Source organism: Diplotaxodon limnothrissa, linkage group LG3 (assembly GCF_057381915.1).
Source record: "Diplotaxodon limnothrissa isolate DT_005_m linkage group LG3, D_limnothrissa_male_GT1.1, whole genome shotgun sequence".
NCBI classification, from domain to species: domain Eukaryota; kingdom Metazoa; phylum Chordata; class Actinopteri; order Cichliformes; family Cichlidae; genus Diplotaxodon; species Diplotaxodon limnothrissa.
Window position 1 is genome coordinate 12,385,903 of NC_140598.1, and position 22,231 is coordinate 12,408,133.

Sequence of the window (22,231 nt, forward strand, 5' to 3'; positions counted from 1 at the left end):
TTAGAATAATCCTTTCTCTTATTGAAGATCGATTTATTTTTCTCATTTTGGTCATTCCTATTAACTCAGCCATTTCCTTAATCAATCCCACACCACCGCCCCCAAAACCATGGGAACACAGAGCAAGGAAAGCACAAAGTACACAAGAAGACGGGGACAATAAATACACACTGGATAATGAGACGAGAGGCAACGGGTGAGAGACATGATGCAGGAGAAAACTACAATAGTCACAGGAAGCAACAGTTAAAACAATAAAACAGGAAAACATGGAGAACAAGGCTTAAATTACATAGAGGAGAACAGACTGGACAGGGGAACATGAGATAGATAAATGCAGACGAGACTGAGACACTGATGGGAACAAATCATTAACCAAATGGGGGAAGTAAAACTCCAAGCTAAGTTCACAAGACCTGAGACGATAAAAAAAGAGGAAATGATACACAGAGACATACGCAGACATGTAGAAAACAGAAAGGGAAATATAAGTGAATGGGAAACATGACACGTGGGGAAATCAGACAATGACAGACAAACAGAGAGACAAGACAGACAAAGGGACATAACTGAAGTACAGAAAGGGATCACAAAAGCAGATATTTAGTGTTACAAAACCAAGAAGACAAACTACAATATGAAAACAGGGTACATGGGATATAGTAAATCCTAAAGCAAACTATTAACCATCCTTATATACAAAGAGCCAAACTAAAACACAAAAGACTCTCAAAAACAAAAAGGCATCACAAAACCCTGAGGAAAAAAACAGCGATCCTCCATCCATTCGCTTCCGCTTCTCCTTTTCAGGGTCGCGGGGGCGCTGGAGCCTATCCCAGCTGTCATAGGGCGAGAGGCGGGGTACACCCTGGACAGGTTGCCAATCTGTCGCAGGGCCAACACACAGGGATAGACAACGATTCGCACTCACATTCACTCGTACATTCACACCTAGTGGCAATTTGGATTATGCAACTAAATATCCCCACAAGCTGCATGTCTTTGGACGGTGGGAGGAAGCCGGAGTACCCGGAGAGAACAGCGATCCTAACAAATAATACTGCAGTGGTTGGAGATGAAACTTTGCGGACATGTAGTAAATGGACTGATTCTTATATAGTGCTTTTCTACTCTCCTGGAGTTTTCAAAGTGCTCTATACAACAGGCCTCATTCACACAAGCACTTCTAAACACAAGTGCAAACTAATCATCAGAGGGCAACTTGGGGTTAGTATCTTGCCCAAGGATATTTGGCATGCAGGCTGGGGAAGCCAAGGTTCGAGCCACCAACCTTCCAATCAGCAGCTGATCTGCTCTACCACCTGAGCCACAGCCACCCACCCATCACAAGTGGGTGAGGCTGGTTCTGATATGGTGCTTTTCTACTCTGAGCATTCAAAGTGCTTCATACAAATGACTCATTCAAGGACTTTTCCTGTGCAGAAGAGTTTTCTATCTTGGGGTTAGTATCTCGTATTAAACAACCAACCTTCCAGTTACTTCGTGACCTGCTCTAACTCCTGAGCTACAGACAGAAGAGGAGTTTGTTAAGAATTTTATGACAACTGTCAAAGTTTTTTTTCTATTGTTTATTAAATGAATCTTATTAAATTTGAGTAGAACGCTCCTTTTATTTCTCTGAAACCTTGCAGCTTTTGGTGGTTAAACTGCAAATATATAGAGAAGGTAACCCAGAGGAAGAATGCACAGAGACTTTAAGGTCAGCTATCAAGAATCATTTTTACGCATTTTGATGCAATGTTATGATATTTGATGTTGAAATTGATTAGAAACGACTAATTTCATTTCTACAGAATTATGCAGTGTGGGTGTCCAAGAAGATGAATTCAGAATTTCATGTCAACTGTCATATATGATTTAATACAGAACCTTCATACACCTACCTGAAACCATTTAAATGACATTATTGAGTTCCTTCAAAGTTTCTCCGTTTGAACAGAGTTGTTCTTTAATTTCTCGTGTCTCAAGCAGCAGTTTGAGGTGAAACTATGGATGCATGAAAGAGCAGCTGAGCCAAATGAGAACTGAATTTCAACTATAAAAGATGATTTTCAGAAATATTTTACATTTGTTGAAGTTATTTTAGATTTGAATGAATCATGAATGAAGAAGCATTACCAGAAAAATTAAGAAGAAAAGACAACTTGAGTGAAAAACAAATGACACTGTGGCTTTATTTCTGTTAACTTCCTGAAAACCATGTGTGTTGTTATGTGTGTGATCAGCAAAAAGGGATAAGAAGCAGCACTACCGTAAAACTTAGCGTTGAAGCTCAAGTTTGGCAGATAACGGGTGGCAGGCGTGGCTCACACTTGACCACGGTGTTGGAGAAACTCTGAGCTCCGGGTCTTTATAATCACTCTGCGGAGCTCACAGAGACTGCAGGGAGGACAGGAGGACAGAGCAGACTTTGTGAATTATTTTTTATCTTAGATGTAATATAAATTCAACACAGGCCTCTGAGGAAAAGGATCGTGCTACAAACTTTCGTTTCTCTTCCAACAGAAAGCAGAGGAGTGGAGTTACTCAGAGACTGACTGGATTAAACACACCAAAGGTTTATATTCCAGTTGGACCGTATCTCTTACCAAGGTCTGCACTACGTATCAGGATTTGATCTTATTCAGGTAATATCAGGGTTCTTATAGGGGTTTGTTCACAATAGTAACTTATGCAGCCATTTTTCAGTCTCACTGACCAAACTTTTTACAACATGCTGCATTTTTAATAGTAAACTTCTGTTCAGTGCTTTTCCTGTCACACACTCATACATGTGTTTTGTCTGCAGCAGCTGTGTTGTTGTTAGCTTGTATTATCTGTTTAATCTCTTCAACATGGTTTTAGTTTTCTTTGTAAAGTCAGCAGCTCTGTCACTTTTCTCCGACTCCTCTTCTGCTCGACACTCAGCTGACACTCAGTTTCATTTCCACATTCATGAAGTTGTTGTCAAAGCGAATCATAGGCTCCATGATCGGTCAGCAAACTGTGTCCAGGCAGACAGGTTGGATAAGAACAGGGGTGTCAAACTCAAATACACAGTGGGCCAAAATTCAAAACTGGAACAAGGTCGCGGGCTAACGTTAATATTTACTGAAAAAAAAAATCTTCCTCCAGATTTAAGAATGAATCTTTTCTTATGGACTCAAACAAGTTTTGCTGAAAAACTGAATATGGAACAAGCAAAGCTTAATACTAAACAATATATATATTAGCTGTATAATACCAGTAGGCCAGCTCTAATAATAATTTAGTATTGGCTTCGCGGGCCAAATGTAATTAGGCTGCGGGCCAAATTTGGCCCGCGGGCCAGAGTTTAACACCTATGGATAAGAATAACAGATTTATGTTTGATTACGCCCGTTTCCAATTCAGTTCCAGTCATTCCTGGCCCCAGGAGGTTGATGGGGGTGGGAGATGGGGGGCAGTGGGTTGTAAGCACAATGTAGATGAGTGGAGGCTTAATGTACTTAAACTTCCAGTCACAGTGAATCAGTGTGTGTCAGTGAATGCATCATGTGTGCTTCATGGCTCCATCTAGTGGACTGATAGTAGAAGTAGAGCAGCTGATGGCAGCTTCCTGTGCCTCACACTGCTGTCTGACTGCATTCAGCTGATATTTGGACAGCACACATGATGGAAAGGAGGATTTTGGTTTGATTGAATGATTTGTGTTTCCTCTGCAGGTGAAGGTAGAAAGTGTGTGTGAGCTGATGTGAATTGAGCAGCATGGATCAGTGTGAGGACAGAGAGGAGGGAGTCCCTCCCTCTAAAAGCACTCTGTGTGGGGAACATGAGAGCCAGACCAAAGCTCAGAGGTGAGATGACCATCTCTAACTGTCCATGACTCTTCTCCATGTCACAGCTCAGCACTCACATCACTGCTCCATCATTATTCACACTCATACCTCTGTGTGTGTTGTTTTAAAGCCCAGAGCTGTGGGGCGTACCAGGCTCAGCTGGACATAACCCTGAAACTAATCCAGAACCTGGACCTGAACCCAGCTGTGTTTCCTTAAAGAGCAACGTGTCGAAGGATATTCGTGTAGACTTTAACAAAACTCTGTTATGTGACAAAGAGTAAGTACATTATTTTTATGAGATTTTTCATCATGTCTTTAATTTAATATTTCCAGTTTTTCCATCCTGTCTCATGAAGCTGTTACATTTATTGTTTTTCTTTTAGGATCAATACGAGGCCAGAATCTCCTGGACCTGAACCCAGCTGTGTTTCCTTAAAGAGCAACGAGTCGAAGGGTGCTGTTATAAACTTTAAAGGCTGTTCTTCTGCTGCTGAGAGGTAATGTGTGTCTAGATGTTGTTCCTGACTCTGTATTTCTGAATAAATCCTCATGTTTAATATCAGCTCAGCTCTTTTTCACACACATTTCTATGTTGGTATGTGAAGCAGTGTGTGTTGGAGTGTTTCCACAAACACAGCAGTCAGAGTGGAAAGAGTGGATGTTGTAGGAGGTGTTTGTGTAGTGAAGAGGCTGAGTGTCTGTAGGACTCCAGCTGCTCCAGCAGGTGTCTCCTTTGTGCTTTGCTTCAAACACAGTGTAGGGAGGAGCTTCCACTCAGGTGTTTCAGGTGTTGCTGGATGGAGGAGGACAAATAGTTTTTCCCTTCAGTGACACTTCAGCAGCTCAATGTTCTGGGAGATGTTTGTCTTTATGAAGGTTTATGGATTCTTGTTCTTACTTTGGTTAAACTGAGCAACACATTTTCCATCTAACATTTAAAGTAAATTTCCAGGTGAATAAAAGATCTGCAGCTGCAGCCTCTGTGATGTTTCACAGCCTGAAAGTAACAAATTCAACCAGAGTTCAAACAAAGGCTTAATATACGTGTGTGTTTGATATAATGCCAACAAGTACAAATAGGTGTTCTTACAGGTCTTAATCACAGAGGTCTGATAAGTCTGGTGACTTTCACACTCAGCAATTTTGCTGCCTTTTATTTTATATTGGCCTTTTTAAAGCCCTTCAAAGTCTCCCACATTCATACAGAGCTTTTAACACCAAACTCCTTTACAGTCCTTCTCCTCTCACACACGATCACACGACTGATTTGTCTGCAGCAGCTGTGTTACTGCTAGTATTTTATTATGTGTGTAATCTCCTCATATTGTTCCTACGGTTTAGTTTGACTTCCTTCTGCAAACTCAGCTGCTCTGTTGCTGATACACATCTCCATGAATATGATTGATCAGATGCTGCCAACACCATGTGTTTCATGTGAGCGCTCAGCTGAAACCCTGGGTTGACTTATCGAGTTAATAACAAGCTTCACGTGACTGTGAATGCTAAAGTGAATCCAGATAAAGGAAAGAGACCCTGCTAATGTTGGACTCACTTCTTAGTGTGGATCCCAGGAGGAAGTTCAACATAGCCATTCTTTGTGCTAGCTCGACCAAACCTGAGACCACAGTGCAGGATAATGATTATCATCTGTCTCTGTCAAGGACATTTAAAATCCACAAATAACAAACATAATTATATTTGATCATTAAAAATATGTTTTCAATTAAAAAAGCATGAGCACACTGGTGGATTACAGAAACATGAAAACTCGTTAACAGTAAAGTTAATTTAATACTGATTCAACTTTCTCCAAAAGTTGATTCTGTTCATCTGGACGCAGCGTTTTGTGGGAGAAACGTTTCGTCTCTCATCCTTCAGTCTCAGCTGACTGCAGGTTTCAATCTTATAAACAGGACATTTGCATAATAACTGAAACCAGCCCACTGAAGGAACAATGGGCTGTGAGGTCAGTTCCTTAATCTTAATTATGCAAATCTCATGACCATTGATCAACAACCACTGATGAGTCCCATTCACAGACAGTTGGGGAATGGCTGCAATCACAGCATTGTAAGATGGTGACAGATATACCCTTAGGCCCCCTCCTCAATTCAGAGATGGTCTTTCCCTTTTCACGTAAATGGCCTCCTTGACTCCGCCCTCAAACCAGCGTTCCTCCCTGTCCAGGATGTTACATCCTCATCATTGAAGGAGTGTCCACTGGCCTGTAGGTGTAAATAAACTGCAGAGTCCTGGCCTGACGAGGTAGCTCTTCTGTGTTGTAGCCAGAGGTTGTTTGGTTTCCTCGATGTATAAATCCTGCCAATCCTCCTGGCACTTAACAGCGTAACTTATGTTACTCTGTTTGTGTCGGGGGACCCAATCCTTGGGGTGGAACAGTTTTTGGCGCAGCGTGTTTTGGGGTTTAAAATCCACAGAGACTCGGTGTTTAGAAAAAATGCATCTCAACTGCTCCGATACTCCTGACACGTACGTGATAACTACAGGTTTTCTCTTAGGCTGCGGTTGTCCTTCTCTCCTGGATCGTCTGGAGCTTTCTTTAGGCGCCTTTCCAGCTTTGACAAAAGTCCAGCTGGTACACATTTACGCTACGTCCAGATGAACAGAATCAACTTTTGGAGATTTACTTTCCTGGATGATTGAGAATGCATCAAGACGTTCCTCCTAAAGTGTTAATCAGTGTTGTGACAGTCAGCTGCTTCAGCTGCTGCTGCGATGGGCTGTGGCAAAGAGAACAGAGAAAATCAAAATCAGAGTTTTTCCTCTGAATTAAAAGCAAGGAAACAACAATATATTCTACATGGAGAAACTGATGGTTTATGGTGTTTGCGTCTGTTTTTCTGTATTTATGCAGATAAAGTGTAAACTCAGATGAATTATACCATCAAATGTTAAAGGAAAATATCAGGATGAGTGTCTGTGAGCTGAGAAGGACGTGAAGCGAGCAGTTTATCCCAGAGCTGAAGCTGCTCTGTGTGCAGAGATGAGCTCAGATTCCTGCTGTGATTGATCAACAGTCACAGAAATGTAGACTTGTAGTTATTACTGCAGTATGGTCACAGCAGATACTGATAAACATGTATTATGAGGATGGATGATCAAGTTTCTCACTCTCTCCTTTAAATCTCAGTTTTTTCTTCTTCACAGTTTATCTGTGTTAAGGTTCAAAATTGAGGAAGGGTACAAGAGGTGATCGAAGAATAACCACACCGATCCGGCCGGGTGAAGTCAAACGATGATTTTAATGAACACACGTGTGGGAAGACACTCTGTACGCAGACAGCCAGTAGTCCTCGACTTAATCAAAGCATGAACAGATATTTTATAGCATCAGGGTTTGTTTACTGACGCCCCTTCATGCGTCACCGGTACATTTTATACATAGATCAGATCAACATCATCATGACTTTTCACCCAGAAAATCATCTTCTATTTTCATGGCTTGGTACTTTCCGTTCTTGTCTCAAAGTGAATTGTTCCTCTTTCTTGTCTAACTGATCTCTCCTCTAAATAAGTCTAACTAATATGTGTGTATGTGTTGACCTCACATGCTCTTTGTGTCACCTCTTAACTGTCTGTGTCTCGTCCTCAAATGCTCCTCAAAATAACCTACACTTAGACTCTGCTTTCGGTTTCAGTTCTGCAAAAGGCACACTCTGCAAACCTGCAACTTCCTGTCAGCCTGCAACTTAGTCTCTCTGAGAGACACACACTGTTTAAACATCTGAATGCAATATAAACTCCAGATTATATTATTAATGCAATGATAATGATGACAATTATTTAACAATAGCAGTAAAATAATTTCCCTGCTCCACACTCCCTCTCTCGACCTCTGGAACACCAGAGGTCGCAATACATTGTGTCCTCGCTCAGACCCTCTCTGGTGGTCTCGGACCTCGAGATCTCCAGGATCCTCGCCCCTCCTGTGGTCGCCGAGATCTTCTGTAAAGGAAACAAAACACCTTTTCCTGCACCTCCCTAACTTATCCTATCTGGGACTCTTTAATCAAAAGCCTGATCCTAATTATCTTCTTAACTTATTGACTTGTATTTATGTATACTCTTCAACGTTACTCAACCCTTTAAAACTCTTTAAGCCCTGCTTTCACGTCCGGTTGCTCGCTCTATTTTTCCCTTATCTGATCATCAACATCCTGTGCACAAATTGTCGCTGCTGCAAGTTCCTCTACTCTAAAAGATCCAAAAGAAAACAACCACTTTAATCAATTAAGTTTAAGCATATAAGCAATTACTCCTGTATACATTTCATCATAGCTGAATGCTGCCTTGAAACAACTCCTGTGTGTTAACACTAACTTCATTTTAAAACCTCACATTTCCTATGTTATAACCCGTTTTTTGGTATAGCCTTTTTATTTCATTTGCTCCCTTTAATGTAACAATACCTTCTAATTCTAATTTATCAGACTTAACCAAAATATATGCTTTCCTTCCTCTTTGGTCCTTCTTTAAGTTCAGTTAAAAGCTAAATGAATTTGAGGCCTTTTGCCTGGAATCAATACTGTCATGTGTGTTTCTTAACTCTGTGTCTGTAAGCATGTGCAATCCTTCATGAACTCATATTATCCTCACAGTAGATTGGCTAATCATAGCGCTAGCCAAAGGCTCGTGACCCTCCAGAGACAAATTTGAGCCACAACTCCTTTAAAAGCACAAAATGCAATATGTATAAAAATCATTTCTATTTACAAGCTCTCCCCTTTATCCTAAAGATAAACCTATGTAATATCTGTATGTGTACGCCTACATTATAACCACTTCTTCTAAAGATCAAAAAAATCAAACCTGTTCTACTCCTTCAACCCTCACTAATTTTCCCTCTAAGATTTATTCACAGCTTTGAAAAACCGGCATTGTATCTTCTAAACAGGATTCAGTTCTGTCATGGTCCTGGGCCATGCTGGCCCAGTATTCTTGGTTCCTTGTATTTTCGTTCCTTATTTAGGCCAGGTTTTCTCAGGTGTCCTGTTGTCGTGTTCCCTAAGTGTTTTTTCCCTTTGTGACTCTTACCCCCTTGTGCCCCTCTGTCTATTTATGAGCTCTCGTCTCTCTTTGTGTTTATTCCATGTTTCCCCCAGCCTGTTATGTCTGTGTTCTCCCCGTGCTTTCTCTCCTCCTGTCTGAACCTCTGTGTACTTCCTGTTTTACTTTGACAGTCTCTCGTCAGTATGCGTAATGTTGTGTTCACTCCTGCCCTGTCTCGTTATGTTTATCAGTATCCCCTGTGTTCCCCACCTGTGTGTAATCTCCCTGTGTTCTCTGGGTGTATTTAAGTTGTGTCTTCTGTTATGGTAGTTGCTGGTTCGTCTGTGTTGTTTCCCCTCGGTCTCCCTGCGTCTCTTGTGTATTTCCCCGGACCTCCCTGCATCCTCGTTTCTGGTTTGTGTTGTTAGCTTACCCAGTTTAGGTTTCCGGTTTCTCGTTTTTCCACCAGTACAGTTTTGTGCCCACCGTTGTAAATAAATATTCACCTGCACCAGAGCTGCCGCCTTTCGGGTCCTTTTCTACAACTCCACACGGCTTGCCTCGCAAACCGTGACAAGTTCACTTTTAATCCTTTAACCTTAACTTAAAAATAACAGTTTCAGTTTTACCATATCCAAATGATCAAAAACCCAAAAGGTCCTAAAATGATCCTAAATTATTAAACAATTAAATTATTAAACCCTAAACCCCCTTTATCTTGATACATTTCATGTGTCAAGATACTATACAAAACTTAAAAATGCTCAGTTTTCCCCACTCATGTTCCAATCTATATCATAAAAATAAACTTAAAACGGAACAGTTATCAGTCATGTGTTTCTTCAATTAATGGTAACTGAGTTACATCAAAAAATATTTCCCCTTTAACATTTGGCATTCTCCCAACAATATACTGTAATCCCATAATCTAACCCCAGTCAACAAATTTTCTCTGGTAAAAACAATTGTTTGTCCACATTAATTCATCCTCACTCACATGCAGTCACACATTCACTCACATGCAGTCACACCATGTATTTGCTGATAGTGGAGCTTCCCGCACGATCAGATACTCCACCCTCAGCAAAATGAGCTCAGTCATTTTTTATTTTCCATAGGAAAATATTTCTTTATGCTTTTGGACTGGATTGACTCGCATAAAATCCTTTTTACAGGGACTTACGACCTTGATCAGTCCCCACAGGTAGCTCTCCTCAGCCAATTGTAATCTGGAAAGCCCACCTTATATTTGCTCTTCCCGATAATTTTCAGCGCCGTTATTCACTGTTGCAGGCCTGCTTAAAACAGAAATGGAAAAAAATAGAGCTGATTGTTAGCTCATAAAAACAAAACAAAATCACCTGACAGGTTTTCTTTAAGTGCACTGTTACAAAATAATGGGCCCAATTTTTTAGACATGTCCATGTTTCCTAAAACTCCCTCTATTAAAACAAAAACAACACCCCAAACCTAACTGACAAAATCAACCCATCACCACAACAACCTCAACAACCTTAAACACACAAGTCTTGCCACCACATGAGTTCGCCTCCTCAATACACCGAAAGTCTCATTAAAACCACACAATTTGCAAACAAAAATCACCCCCTTATGCTCTGTAACATACTTAAATTCAGCATAAAACCCCCTTGCGACAACGTATAATCACTAAACTATAAACTATTTCCTACCCAAATCTATACTTCTCTTGTCTGCCATGCTTCCTCTCCTGAAAGTCACTTCCTCAGTCACACACATACAGGAAGCTCCTTCGTCACCACTCACTCCAACTAATTTGCATACTGAGTCATCTCTCAATGAGTTGCTGTAACAACAGAAACATATGTTTAAACATTCCCAACTCATTAAATCATTTTATTTCTTTCTACAGTGATCACTGGTTTTGATCACTCAGTACGAGAGAGCACTCCTAAGTCACTCTTTTTAAAACTACTTTAATCACTTTTTGTTTACATAACTCCCTTTGTCATATGGCTTCGTCTATTCCTCAATTACAAACTCAAATGCATTTTATTAAACATTCACACCATTATATCATTCATACAAAATAGCAAGCTGTTCTTCACTGCATATGTTTGTGTTCTTAGCCAGGTTTAATCAGTGTCTATGCATTAAACTCCATGAGCTTGTCTTGTCTTTATAAGGTTAATGCATTTTCTGTTTGTGTATGTGAATTTGCATATGTTGCTTTTGCAGTGTGTCAGACTCCATAATTTTGCCTTTAAACAGTCAATTTTCTCCTCCCCAAATTTACTAACCCAAATTCTGATTTCCTACCTTAAATAGCAGCATTCCTTGTCCTCAGCCAGAAGGTAGGGCTCCACTTGCCACTTACCCCCTCTGCCTCAGCCCAGCGGCCTTACCCGTCAGGTCCCGTCTTCTTACTGAAGCCGAGTAATCGTGACTGTGCCTGCCTTAGGTTGTCCCAGGGTTTCGAGGTGGGATCTTACCCGTCATGGGCTATCCAGCCTTCCATACTCGCCTGATACGGGGCCCAAGTGGGCAGGGGAGGGAACACACTGGCTCTGGAAATTAAAGGAGTGTAAGCTGCTTCCTTCATTGCATCTTATATTAAACTATCTCACTTCTGACTCCTTCCTAGAATAATTTCACATATGGCACTTTGTGTATGTGTGTTTTCTATTCATTAATGTAATTGTCAGTTATTTTCTCTCTTCATTTTACCTTCTTTTGTTTGTTTGTGACGTTCTACTTTAGTTCTACTAAACCTTCATGTAAAAACAATACTCCCTTATTTCTCGCACACACTCTGCATTTTGCCTACGCACACACTTCTCTCTCAGACTTCCTCTGTTCACACACCACCTTGCACTCACTCTACTATCAACTTTCATAGTGTTATTATTATTTAGTATTTTGTACACCTCACACAGAATCATTCAAATCGAGTACTCACAGCATTCACATCACAACCTTCAACTTTCACTTTCAATCCTGCAAGACGCAGAGATGGACATCTCCTTCACCTAACATAAAACTAAATTACCATATCAACATACAATTACTGAAATTCAAACTCAAATACACCGTCTGTTTTAATAAAGTCAAAGAGTAAACAGGTGTACCAAGTGTATGTACTTATGTGTTTTAAACTGAAAGAAAAAGAAACTCAAACTCTTATAACATCACTCATGCCTCTCTCAAATTAAAAACACTTTCAAACTTTAAAACCTCCTACTTTACATCACCAAAGAAATACCTCTCACACCTTTATTCATCATGTCAAAGCTTTCTCCATTTTGCACAGCCTGCCACATGTTTAACAAAAAAATCGCTGCCCGAGAAGGCTCCCACATATCAAGGTGGTCGTTCTCACAAATTTCCAGCAGACCCTCAAATAAACAAAAACAACGACCCAGTCAGGCTTCCAGTTCAGCCTCCTCAATTTCTATGCACACCGAAAACTCATGGGGAGATTCTTCTGTCTCCCCGTGTCCTACACAATTCACCTCCAAATGATCCCCTACAATTGAAATTTCAGTGTGGAATGACGCAGAGATTAACATTCCCTTATTTATTTACTACATGTAACCTGAATTTTTCTCTCTTATCAAATAACAAAGGTTATCTTTAAAATTTGTTATTGAACTACTAATTAAGTTGCTTTTTATGGTATCAATGGTAAACTACCCGTAAAAAGTCCACTTTATTGCGTGTTCATTGAGTTACTTCTATTAAGGCTATTTAACAAGTTCAATTTACACATACTCATTAATCTGTCACGCTTATTAGTGGCTCATGGTTACTTAAAACCTATGTCTGACTTGACCACAGAGTTAGAGCATCATTCAATCCTCTCAGGATGACCACTCCACTTACTCTGCATCCAGTCAGCTCATGAATTAACAACACTTGCAGACTGTAACCCTTTTATTTTTTGTTTATGCCTTCAAATCCACCTTAAATCTTCTTACCTAAACGTTGGTTTTAAACACAAACAATTCTTATATTCTATTTTGAAACGCTGTCACCATTCATATATTTACAATGTTATTATTTACTAAGCCAGCATTTTAATCGCAGACATTTATCCACATTTGCAAACAATAGTTATAGGGCTGAATAATCACACAAAACCGAAAGCATAGTCCTCTCATGCGCTCTGCATCAGCTGCCTCATTTGCATGCACACACACTCTCCATCTAAAAATGGCAGCAGGCAGTCAGTGCATTACTGACTCGACACACAGAGATCTCTCACACCAAATTTTCTTATTCTATTTTACAACGACGTCTTATATTTACAACCACTGTCAGATCTGTCAGCTTTAGCGCCTACACAATTTTAGACAAATTTAAAATAACCGCCCAGCGGATAAACTCCCTGAGTTTTTTGCGACCAATTAACCAGTATCAAGACTTTAACTGTTTCTGGCCTCATTTCTAAAATCCCTAACTCAATTTAAAAGCGTCAACCAACCCAAACTTTGAAGTTTTAGGTTAAAGTTACACGCCCGAAGTCCAACTTCTTCTGACCAAAAAAGCGCAGGTACCGTTCCAAACGGTAAGGAGACTCTAACTCCTAGCTTAATTCCAGGATGCCCTGTACCCCACAGTTAAGCCAAACTGAACTAACCCTGTTCGCCGACAGGTCAATGTCGCGCGTCCACGACAAGGAGGGAGCGTAACCTCCGGGCTCTGCGCTTCCTAGAACCCCCACGGTTCCGTTCTAAAATAATTTATAATACTTTGAAACAACAATCAACACCCGAAACAAGTGTATAACTGAGGCAGGTGCAACCTAGTGGTCAATGGAGACTCCAACTCACAAAATGACCGCTCAGGTCCACTCTTATGACCAAATTTGGACTCTAACCAACACAATAACCAATTCCCTACCAAACTACTTGAGACTCGAACTCAATTTCTTTGGGACTTCAACCCAGTATTTAAACTTTTCTTATCAGACTCTTAACTACTTTCATTTCTTCTTAGCAGAACTCTAACTGCATCAACTCATGAGATTTTCATCAAAATCAAAACAGACATCCACCAGTAACTTTAGTGAGTAGACTTAAATTTTATCATTTCCAATTTGGCACACTTTGGAAATAATTCAACAGGTAGTGCCTTACCTTTTGGATAAGCCGGCTTATGCCCACTCACTTCGACCACTGGAATTCATGTCTGCCCGTCAGACCACCTAAGACCAAATTTCTCCATCTACACCTCCAATCCTCCCTCCTCAACCACCGGACGAAGCCCCCAAATGTTAAGGTTCAAAATTGAGGAAGGGTACAAGAGGTGATCGAAGAATAACCACACCGATCCGGCCGGGTGAAGTCAAACGATGATTTTAATGAACACACGTGTGGGAAGACACTCTGTACGCAGACAGCCAGTAGTCCTCGACTTAATCAAAGCATGAACAGATATTTTATAGCATCAGGGTTTGTTTACTGACGCCCCTTCATGCGTCACCGGTACATTTTATACATAGATCAGATCAACATCATCATGACTTTTCACCCAGAAAATCATCTTCTATTTTCATGGCTTGGTACTTTCCGTTCTTGTCTCAAAGTGAATTGTTCCTCTTTCTTGTCTAACTGATCTCTCCTCTAAATAAGTCTAACTAATATGTGTGTATGTGTTGACCTCACATGCTCTTTGTGTCACCTCTTAACTGTCTGTGTCTCGTCCTCAAATGCTCCTCAAAATAACCTACACTTAGACTCTGCTTTCGGTTTCAGTTCTGCAAAAGGCACACTCTGCAAACCTGCAACTTCCTGTCAGCCTGCAACTTAGTCTCTCTGAGAGACACACACTGTTTAAACATCTGAATGCAATATAAACTCCAGATTATATTATTAATGCAATGATAATGATGACAATTATTTAACAATAGCAGTAAAATAATTTCCCTGCTCCACATCTGTTAATTTATTAATGAATAACACTGAAAGAGTTTCTGTTATATTTCCCCTTGAACATCACCTTATTAGGGCAGCATTAGGAAATAGCCCCCCTCCAAAGAATGAATAAATGAATGATGATAATAATAAAATGATTAAAAAGCAGAGCTCAGAGTGGTAGAATGGTCAAACATGGATCCACGGGTGGTTCAACTGCATTTGGTGACGTGACTAAAGCAAATCTTTCAAATAATCCCACCATCAACGGGATGTTGTCTCCTTTACTACGGTTACTTTACTTGGTCACCGTGTGAATTTCTTTGAAATGAACCAAATTCTTTTATTTGTTGGTTGTTGCATATTTAACCTCTACAGTCAGGAAAGGAGGAGATGAGGCCTCAACAATGTTGGGTTGTAGCTGTGGTTCAGGTTAGAGTGAGTGTCCATGGAATAAATGTAAGTCAGTGAACTGGAAACATGACTGTGTTCAAACTTTTGTTTCCTTTTTATAATGAGTCTAATCAAAGGTGGACAGAAGTATCTCCACTGTGACTTTTCTGTGTCACCATCAGAGCTTCTGCACAGTGTGGAGAAAGATCCAGAAGCAGAGCTGGACTGCAGACAGCCAGTCAGAGCAGCTGTGTACAAAGTAAGACTGAACATCTGTCTGCTGATGGACTCATTTCTGAAAACTGGACTTCTTGTGTTGTTCAGACATTGAAGAGTTTTCTTTCTCTTTAGTCTCATTGTTTTTCTTTCTTTCAGCAGATGTTGGTCTGCAGGAGGTTTTAGATGAACATAAGATCAGTCTGAGGAGGAGATGTGAACGTGTGACTGAAGGAAGTGATGAAACAGGAAGTAGAACCCTCCTCAACAGGATCTACACTGAGCTCTACATCACAGAGGGACAGAGTGAAGAGGTTCATACCCAACATGAGGTGAGGCAGCTGGAGACAGCTTCCAAGATGGACGCCCTCCATGACGCTCCAATCAGGTGCCAGGACATCTTTAAAGCCTTACCTGACCAACAGAGACCCATCAGAGTGGTTCTGACCAACGGCGTGGCTGGTGTTGGAAAAACCTTCTCAGTGCAGAAGTTCACTCTGGACTGGGCAGAGGGCTTGGAGAACCAACATGTCAGTGTGGTGGTTCTGCTTTCATTCAGGGAGCTGAACCTGATCAGAGATGAGCAGTACAGTCTTCTGGAGCTGCTCCATGTTTTCCATCCAACATTACAGAAGGTCACAGCAGAGAAGCTGGCTGTCTCTCAGCTTTTGTTCATCTTTGACGGCCTGGATGAAAGCAGACTTTCATTGGATTTCACCAACAGGAAGCTGCTGTCTGATGTCACACAGAAGTCATCAGTCAGCCAGCTGCTGACAAACCTCATCCAGGGGAATCTGCTTCCCTCGGCTCTCGTCTGGATAACTTCCCGACCCGCAGCAGCCAATCAGATCCCTCCTACATGTGTTGACAGGCTAACAGAAGTACGAGGCTTCACTGACGCCCAGAAGGAGGAGTACTTCAGGAGGAGATTCAGTGATGAAGAGCTGTCCAGCAGAATCATCTCCCACATGAAGACATCCAGGAGCCTCCACATCATGTGTAGTATCCCAGTCTTCTGCTGGATCACTGCTACAGTTCTGGAGCACATGTTGACTACAGAGCAGAGAGGAGAGCTGCCCAAGACCCTGACTGACATGTACTCACACTTCCTGCTGGTTCAGACAAAGAGGAAGAAGAACAAGTACCATGAGGGACATGAGACGAGTCCACAGGAGCTGACGGAGGCTGATAGGAAAGTTCTTCTGAAGCTGGGGAGGCTGGCGTTTGAACATCTGGAGAAAGGAAACATCATGTTCTACCAAGAAGACCTGGAGCAGTGTGGTCTGGATGTGACAGAGGCCTCGGTGTACTCAGGAGTTTGTACAGAGATCTTCAAAAGAGAGTGTTTGATCTTCCAGAAACCAGTCTACTGCTTTGTTCATCTGAGCATTCAGGAGTTTCTGGCTGCTGTCTACATGTTCCACTGTCACACCAACAGGAAGACAGAGGTGGTGAAGAACTTCCTTAAACCAAAATCTTTGACCAAGATGATTTCCAGTGTTTTTGATAACACAGATCTCCAATCACCTGATGTATTTCTGAGGATAGCCATGGAGAAATCCCTCCAGAGTAAAAATGGCCACCTGGAGCTGTTTGTTCGCTTCCTTCATGGCCTCTGTCTGGAGTCCAACCAGAGACTCTTAGTAGGTCTGCTGGGTCAGACAGAGATCAGTCCAGGAACCATCCAGAGAGTCATCAACAACCTGAAGGAGATGAACAGCGATAAAATCTCTCCTGACAGAAGCATCAACATCTTCCACTGTCTGATGGAGATGAACCACCTCACATTATTTCAGGAGGTCCAAGAGTACCTGAAGTCAAAGAAGGAACTCTCTGAGATCCAGTGCTCAGCTCTGGCCTTCATGCTGCAGATGTCAGAGGAGGTTCTGGATGAGTTGGACCTGCAGAAGTACAACACATCAGAGCGGGGACGACAGAGACTGATTCCAGCTGTGATGAACTGCAGAAAGGCTGGGTGAGTCCAGATGTGATCATTAACATCATTGATCAGTGTAGGTTAGTAGTTTAATGTTGAAAATAAAATCAGATTGTAACCACAAAGTGTTTGTGTCCGTACGCTGCAACCTTCCACACCATTCCTTTATTGTACAGACTCAGCAGCAGCTCCATGGATCCCAAATCCAAGAGTGGAGAACAGATTTGAATTGTGTCACATCCATGCAGTCACAGCTGTTTCCACCATGTTTCCACTGATATTAATCCTGTTCAATGACACGTTTCATATCAGTGAATATGTTCTTTAGGACGTCCACTGACATGTTTAAGTGTCCTGCTGGAAATCACTCAAATCATCCATGAAATCCATGAAAAATCCTTTTAGTGTTTCTAACTTCACCCTCTGTCCTCTCTCTCTCTCTCTCCATCCTCCTCACTGCTTCTTTCACTGATAATCACACAAACATCGTATTCAGCTACAAAATAACACAATAATATAGCAGTGAAGCTTCTGTGTGCTGGACTGGAGAGTCCAAACTGTCGACTGGAGACTCTGAGGTGAGTTCACTGACTACGGCTGTTGTTGTTTTTCTATATTTCAGGTCTTTGATTGATGTTTGAAACTTTCTTTAGTTCCTAAATGTTCAGGATGTGTCTGAAGACAAATGTGAAGAAGTTTGAGTGCTTTCAGAAATGTTGTCTTTCCAAACGACTGAACAACAGCTTTTCCTTTTGGCTCCAAACAGAAGTGAGAGACTTGAGCAGGGTTCATTTAAAGGCTGACAGAAGTGGAGTGGTGACGGGGAGATGTTTGACAGGACAGTGTTTCAGCCTCCACAGGTTCATGTTGTGCTCCATCAGTCAGTGAAGATGAAGTCAGTGCTGATGAGGCTGTAGAGTGTGTGAGGGATGTGAAAGAGGATGATGAAGATCTGATGATAGCAGATAAAAACAGGCTGCAGAGACTTTGAGCTTGTGTGAAGTTTGGAGCTGTGATGATGTTCATGTATCAGAAGCTGATATGGCAGCTACAGAGACGACCCACACAGCTGCTGTGGTGAGGTGTGTGTTAAAGCAGAGGAACACAGAGCAGCCTAACACAGGCCCAAACATGACAACAAAGCAGGACTCAGAGACTGTGCGTCTGTGCATGAAGTTTAATTCATGTGCAGTTGTTGAAGTTGTAGAATGAGAAATGGCATTTTGGGGTATTTCCTGCTTTCATTGTCCTGCTTGTGCTGATGAAAATGTTTATTGATGTCTGAATTCGTTCTTCAACGCTTGATTCTGCCTGAACAACGTGAAAACTTTTCTTATTTTTGTGTAACACAATTCAATGCACTGAAGCATCGACTTGTTCCATTATCCAACAATGAAAACAGGAAACAGAGACAGCTGGCCTTCAAAGTAAAAGCTGCTCTTTTTGAAACATGTTGGTGGTAAAATGTAAGAAGAGCTGAAGCACATAAATGATCTAATATTAAACCCAGGTGATATATTTGTGTGAGTGTTGCACAGCTGATGGCTGCGCCTGCTGGAGTGTTGTGATCAGTGTTGGTTGTAATGCGTTACTATGTAATGCGTTACTATGTAATGCGTTACTATGTAATGCGTTACTATGTAATGCGTTACTCTAATTAAATTACTTTTCCACTGAAAAAGTAGAGTAACTAATTACTTTTAGTAGTATTCTAAAGCAGAAGATGTCGGACTCAGCTGAAGCGAGTGGCTGTTTTATGAAGTGGACATATTCCCGTTTCTTCACTTTTCTGAAGCCAGCAGACAAGAATATTACAGTAATATGTAAGCTATGTGCTGGGGAGAAAACACTATCGGCTGCTGTTAATAGCACGAGTAATCTGCTGAAGTGCCTGACACGAGTGCATAGACGAACACTTCTGAGTGATTCTTGTTCATTATCCATGGATGACACCGCGGCAACTCCTGCTAAGCAGGGAAAACATGATTTTATTTCAGCAGCACAGAAAGTGTCTAAAAAATGATTGCAGGCTACATTGTGGAATAGATGCTACCGCTGCGTACTGTAGAGTCTCCGTCTTTAAAAAAAATATTTATTATTTAAAGAGTTTAGTTTCTATTGTTTGCACACTCAAGGTTCCAAATACACACAGCCGCTCTATCACATGACACTCCGACGTGCTCAGTTATGAGCCGAGTTACGCCATGTCGCAAGTTTTGTGAGGTGCTTTTTTGATATTTAATGGATCGGATTACATTTTTTATTCCTCTTCGATATCCGATCCAGTAATTTACGTCAGTATCAGACCGATACCGATATGTAATATCGGATCGTCCATCTCTAGTACAGAACAGCTGAAATCATTATGGAGGCCTCACTGGGATACGGAAGCATCACAGTACAGCTTCAGTGAAGCTTTAAAGTCTCTGATATGAGATGAGAAATGAAGCAGCCAGAGCTTTTTCATGAGTGGAAATCCACTGTGACTGTGAGCTGCTGCTACAGCCTCCAGATTAGCCAGCAGCTCATCCTGCTCAACATTTTCTCACCAACTTTAATGGAAGTGTGATGTTTTCAGCTGGAGTGATGGTCAGGGTGGCCTCCCTCTCCTCTTCTTCTCCTCTTCCTCTTTCATTTGTAAAGCCACTTCTGCTGCTTTCATTCATTTGGAAGTCCTGTAGCTGAGTTTGGGAGAGACTAACAGCCTCGGCAGCAGAGGGGAGAAAGGCTGTAACACCACCACTTTACTCTGTTCTACCTGTCACATCATTTTATCAGGAAACAAATATGCTCATGTTTTTACTATGTTTGTCTTGAAGATGTAAGAAGATCACATGGTGCTTTTTATTATTGTGTTGGTTTGTTTCCTGTCTCTTGGATGGAGCCCAGCTGTGCGTGGCCCCTGGGCCTGTGGTCAGAGTGTGTGCTGGATAATCCGACCCAGGATGAGGCCAAACTGACATGGGATGAAATGTCTGTCACATAATTGAGCTTAGTGTAGTTTCATTTCTGCACAATTTAAAAACAACCAAAACTTTGTTCTGTCTTTTCTATGTTATACTGTAGACTTTCTTTGATACTGTGTCCAAAAGGAGCAGCTTTTACTTTGAAGGGGAGGCGTCTCTGTTTCCTCTTCAGGTTGGATGATGGAAGCAAATGAGTGTGTGATGTTCTTTCAGTGTTGCACTTTGTAGACGCTCCCTGAGCACTGGTCTCACAGCCAACTGCACATAGAGACCAGTGTTGTTAGTCCAGGTCAGAAGATGACTTGTTGGAATGAAAATGAGCTTGTAGTTTGTCTGCTTTAATAATGTGACTGGAAAAAGGTGTTGGACTTCAAATATGTCCATTTCTTTCACACTTCACCTTTAAAAGTGAAGCCTTGTGGTTCCTGGAAGGAAAAACACGACTTTTTCAAGTCTTTGTCCTGTTTTTATGATAAATGTACGACTTTAATGTGAAACATTCAGAGTTTTTTCTCTTGTTGTGTTTGTTTGAAGCTGCTTCCTGTTGGCTTCAGCTGTTTGGAGTTTCCATTTTCTAAACTTCTACATTCTGAACCTTCTTCAGCTCTGAACAGATGATGAAACACTGAATGATTTCAAGCTCACACTTTGTCTAATAAACTTACATCTTTCATTCTTTATACAGATTGAGGCGCTGTGGTTTGTCAAAGATCAGCTGTGATTATCTGGCAGCAGCACTGAAGTCCAACCCCTCCCATCTGAGAGAGCTGGACCTGAGCTTCAACTACAACCTGCAGGATTCAGGAGTGAAGCATCTGTGTGGTTTTCTGGAGAGTCCAGGATGTGGACTTGAAACTCTGGGGTCAGTCAGCATGTTTTAGTTGTGCTGTGATGAATATGATGTGAAAGTTGTGCTGACACTAAACTGCAGACATCAGGCTGATATTATACTGATCCACACTGAGGATCTTCATGGTAAAGTCTGTTTTCTTCTTCTCTGGTTTAGTCCATTGACTGCAGCAGAACAATGTTCACATTTCAAACAGTGAGACTCAACGTATGGCCCGCGGCCCACACACGGCCTGCCCACCTTTCCTGATTCAGAGAGAGGGGACCCTGATTAACTGTGTAGTGTTCTTCCTCACAGTTCTAAGTATCAGACACAACAATGAATAATCCACAGCTGACTGTCTTTAGCAGGTCAAAGGTCACGGCACACAGCAGACAGTGGGAAATATTATAACTCTGATCATTTATCAGCACATATCCATATGTATAAAAACAAAGCTGACACTGTGAGACTTGATCAGAGGTGTGATCATCACAGCAGAGGCCTTTGTGTCAAAGTCACTGAGGATCAAACAGAAACACATGAAGCAGATTTTCCTGTTCTGGCTTTTTATAGCAGATAACCTTCAAAATATTCTGCAGTCAATCAAAAACTGAAGCAAACCATGAATCAACATGTGAACATGACCTGATGCTGCTGAAGTGAAGCAAAGTTACAGAGGTTTGATTACAGACACAGCTGAGAGTTTGTAATCTGTCATCATTTTAAAAGGTTTCAATTTCTTCAGTATTGAACAGCAGAAATGAGGCTTTGTTTTCGGAGGCCGACAGCAGTGAACACAACAGCAGACTGGTGCGTAATAAGCAGTGAATAATGCAGAAAACAGATTTTTGAAGGTAAACTGTTCTTGAAGTACACTGAGAGAGAGAGAGCTGTGCAGGAAGTAAACGTCAAAGTCAGAGAGAATTCATGACGATGTTCATCAAACATAAAGCGTAGTTTGGATCTTCTTTTGCTGCTGGTTCAGTCAGTTTTGGTTGGAGACAGATGAAACCTGCAGCTTCAGGATCTGTGAGCTGTCCACTTTCAGCCCCGACGACGTGTCCGTGTACGTGCCGTCGAGTGAACGATCCACGCTCTGTGTTTCCATCTTTGTGTGTTTAGCTGCTCTATTTTACTGTTTTATCTGTTTGGTTGTTGTTGAA

At 41.4% G+C, this 22,231-nt stretch overlaps 1 protein-coding gene across 1 annotated transcript; it reads left to right on the forward strand.

Moving 5' to 3' along the window:
* Positions 1 to 2,532: 2,532 nt before the first annotated feature.
* On the forward strand, positions 2,533 to 21,117 carry LOC146634558 (protein NLRC3-like). The gene is made up of 8 exons (XM_085349913.1): positions 2,533 to 2,648; positions 3,705 to 3,836; positions 3,949 to 4,098; positions 4,205 to 4,318; positions 15,301 to 15,377; positions 15,494 to 17,301; positions 17,799 to 17,848; positions 20,922 to 21,117. The coding sequence occupies exons 2-8, from the start codon at positions 3,748 to 3,750 to the stop codon at positions 21,115 to 21,117; spliced, it is 2,484 nt and encodes an 827-aa protein (XP_085206039.1). The 5' UTR covers positions 2,533 to 2,648; positions 3,705 to 3,747.
* The last annotated feature ends 1,114 nt before the right edge of the window (positions 21,118 to 22,231 follow it).

Excerpts from the sequence above, each read along its gene's own strand:
- LOC146634558 (XM_085349913.1), top strand. The coding sequence starts at position 3,748 with ATGGATCAGTGTGAGGACAGAGAGGAGGGAGTCCCTCCCTCTAAAAGC. Across the intron at positions 4,319-15,300 it reads TGTTCTTCTGCTGCTGAGAG|AGCTTCTGCACAGTGTGGAG; the intron begins GTAATGTGTGTC and ends TGTCACCATCAG. Across the intron at positions 17,849-20,921 it reads TGTCGACTGGAGACTCTGAG|ATTGAGGCGCTGTGGTTTGT; the intron begins GTGAGTTCACTG and ends TTCTTTATACAG.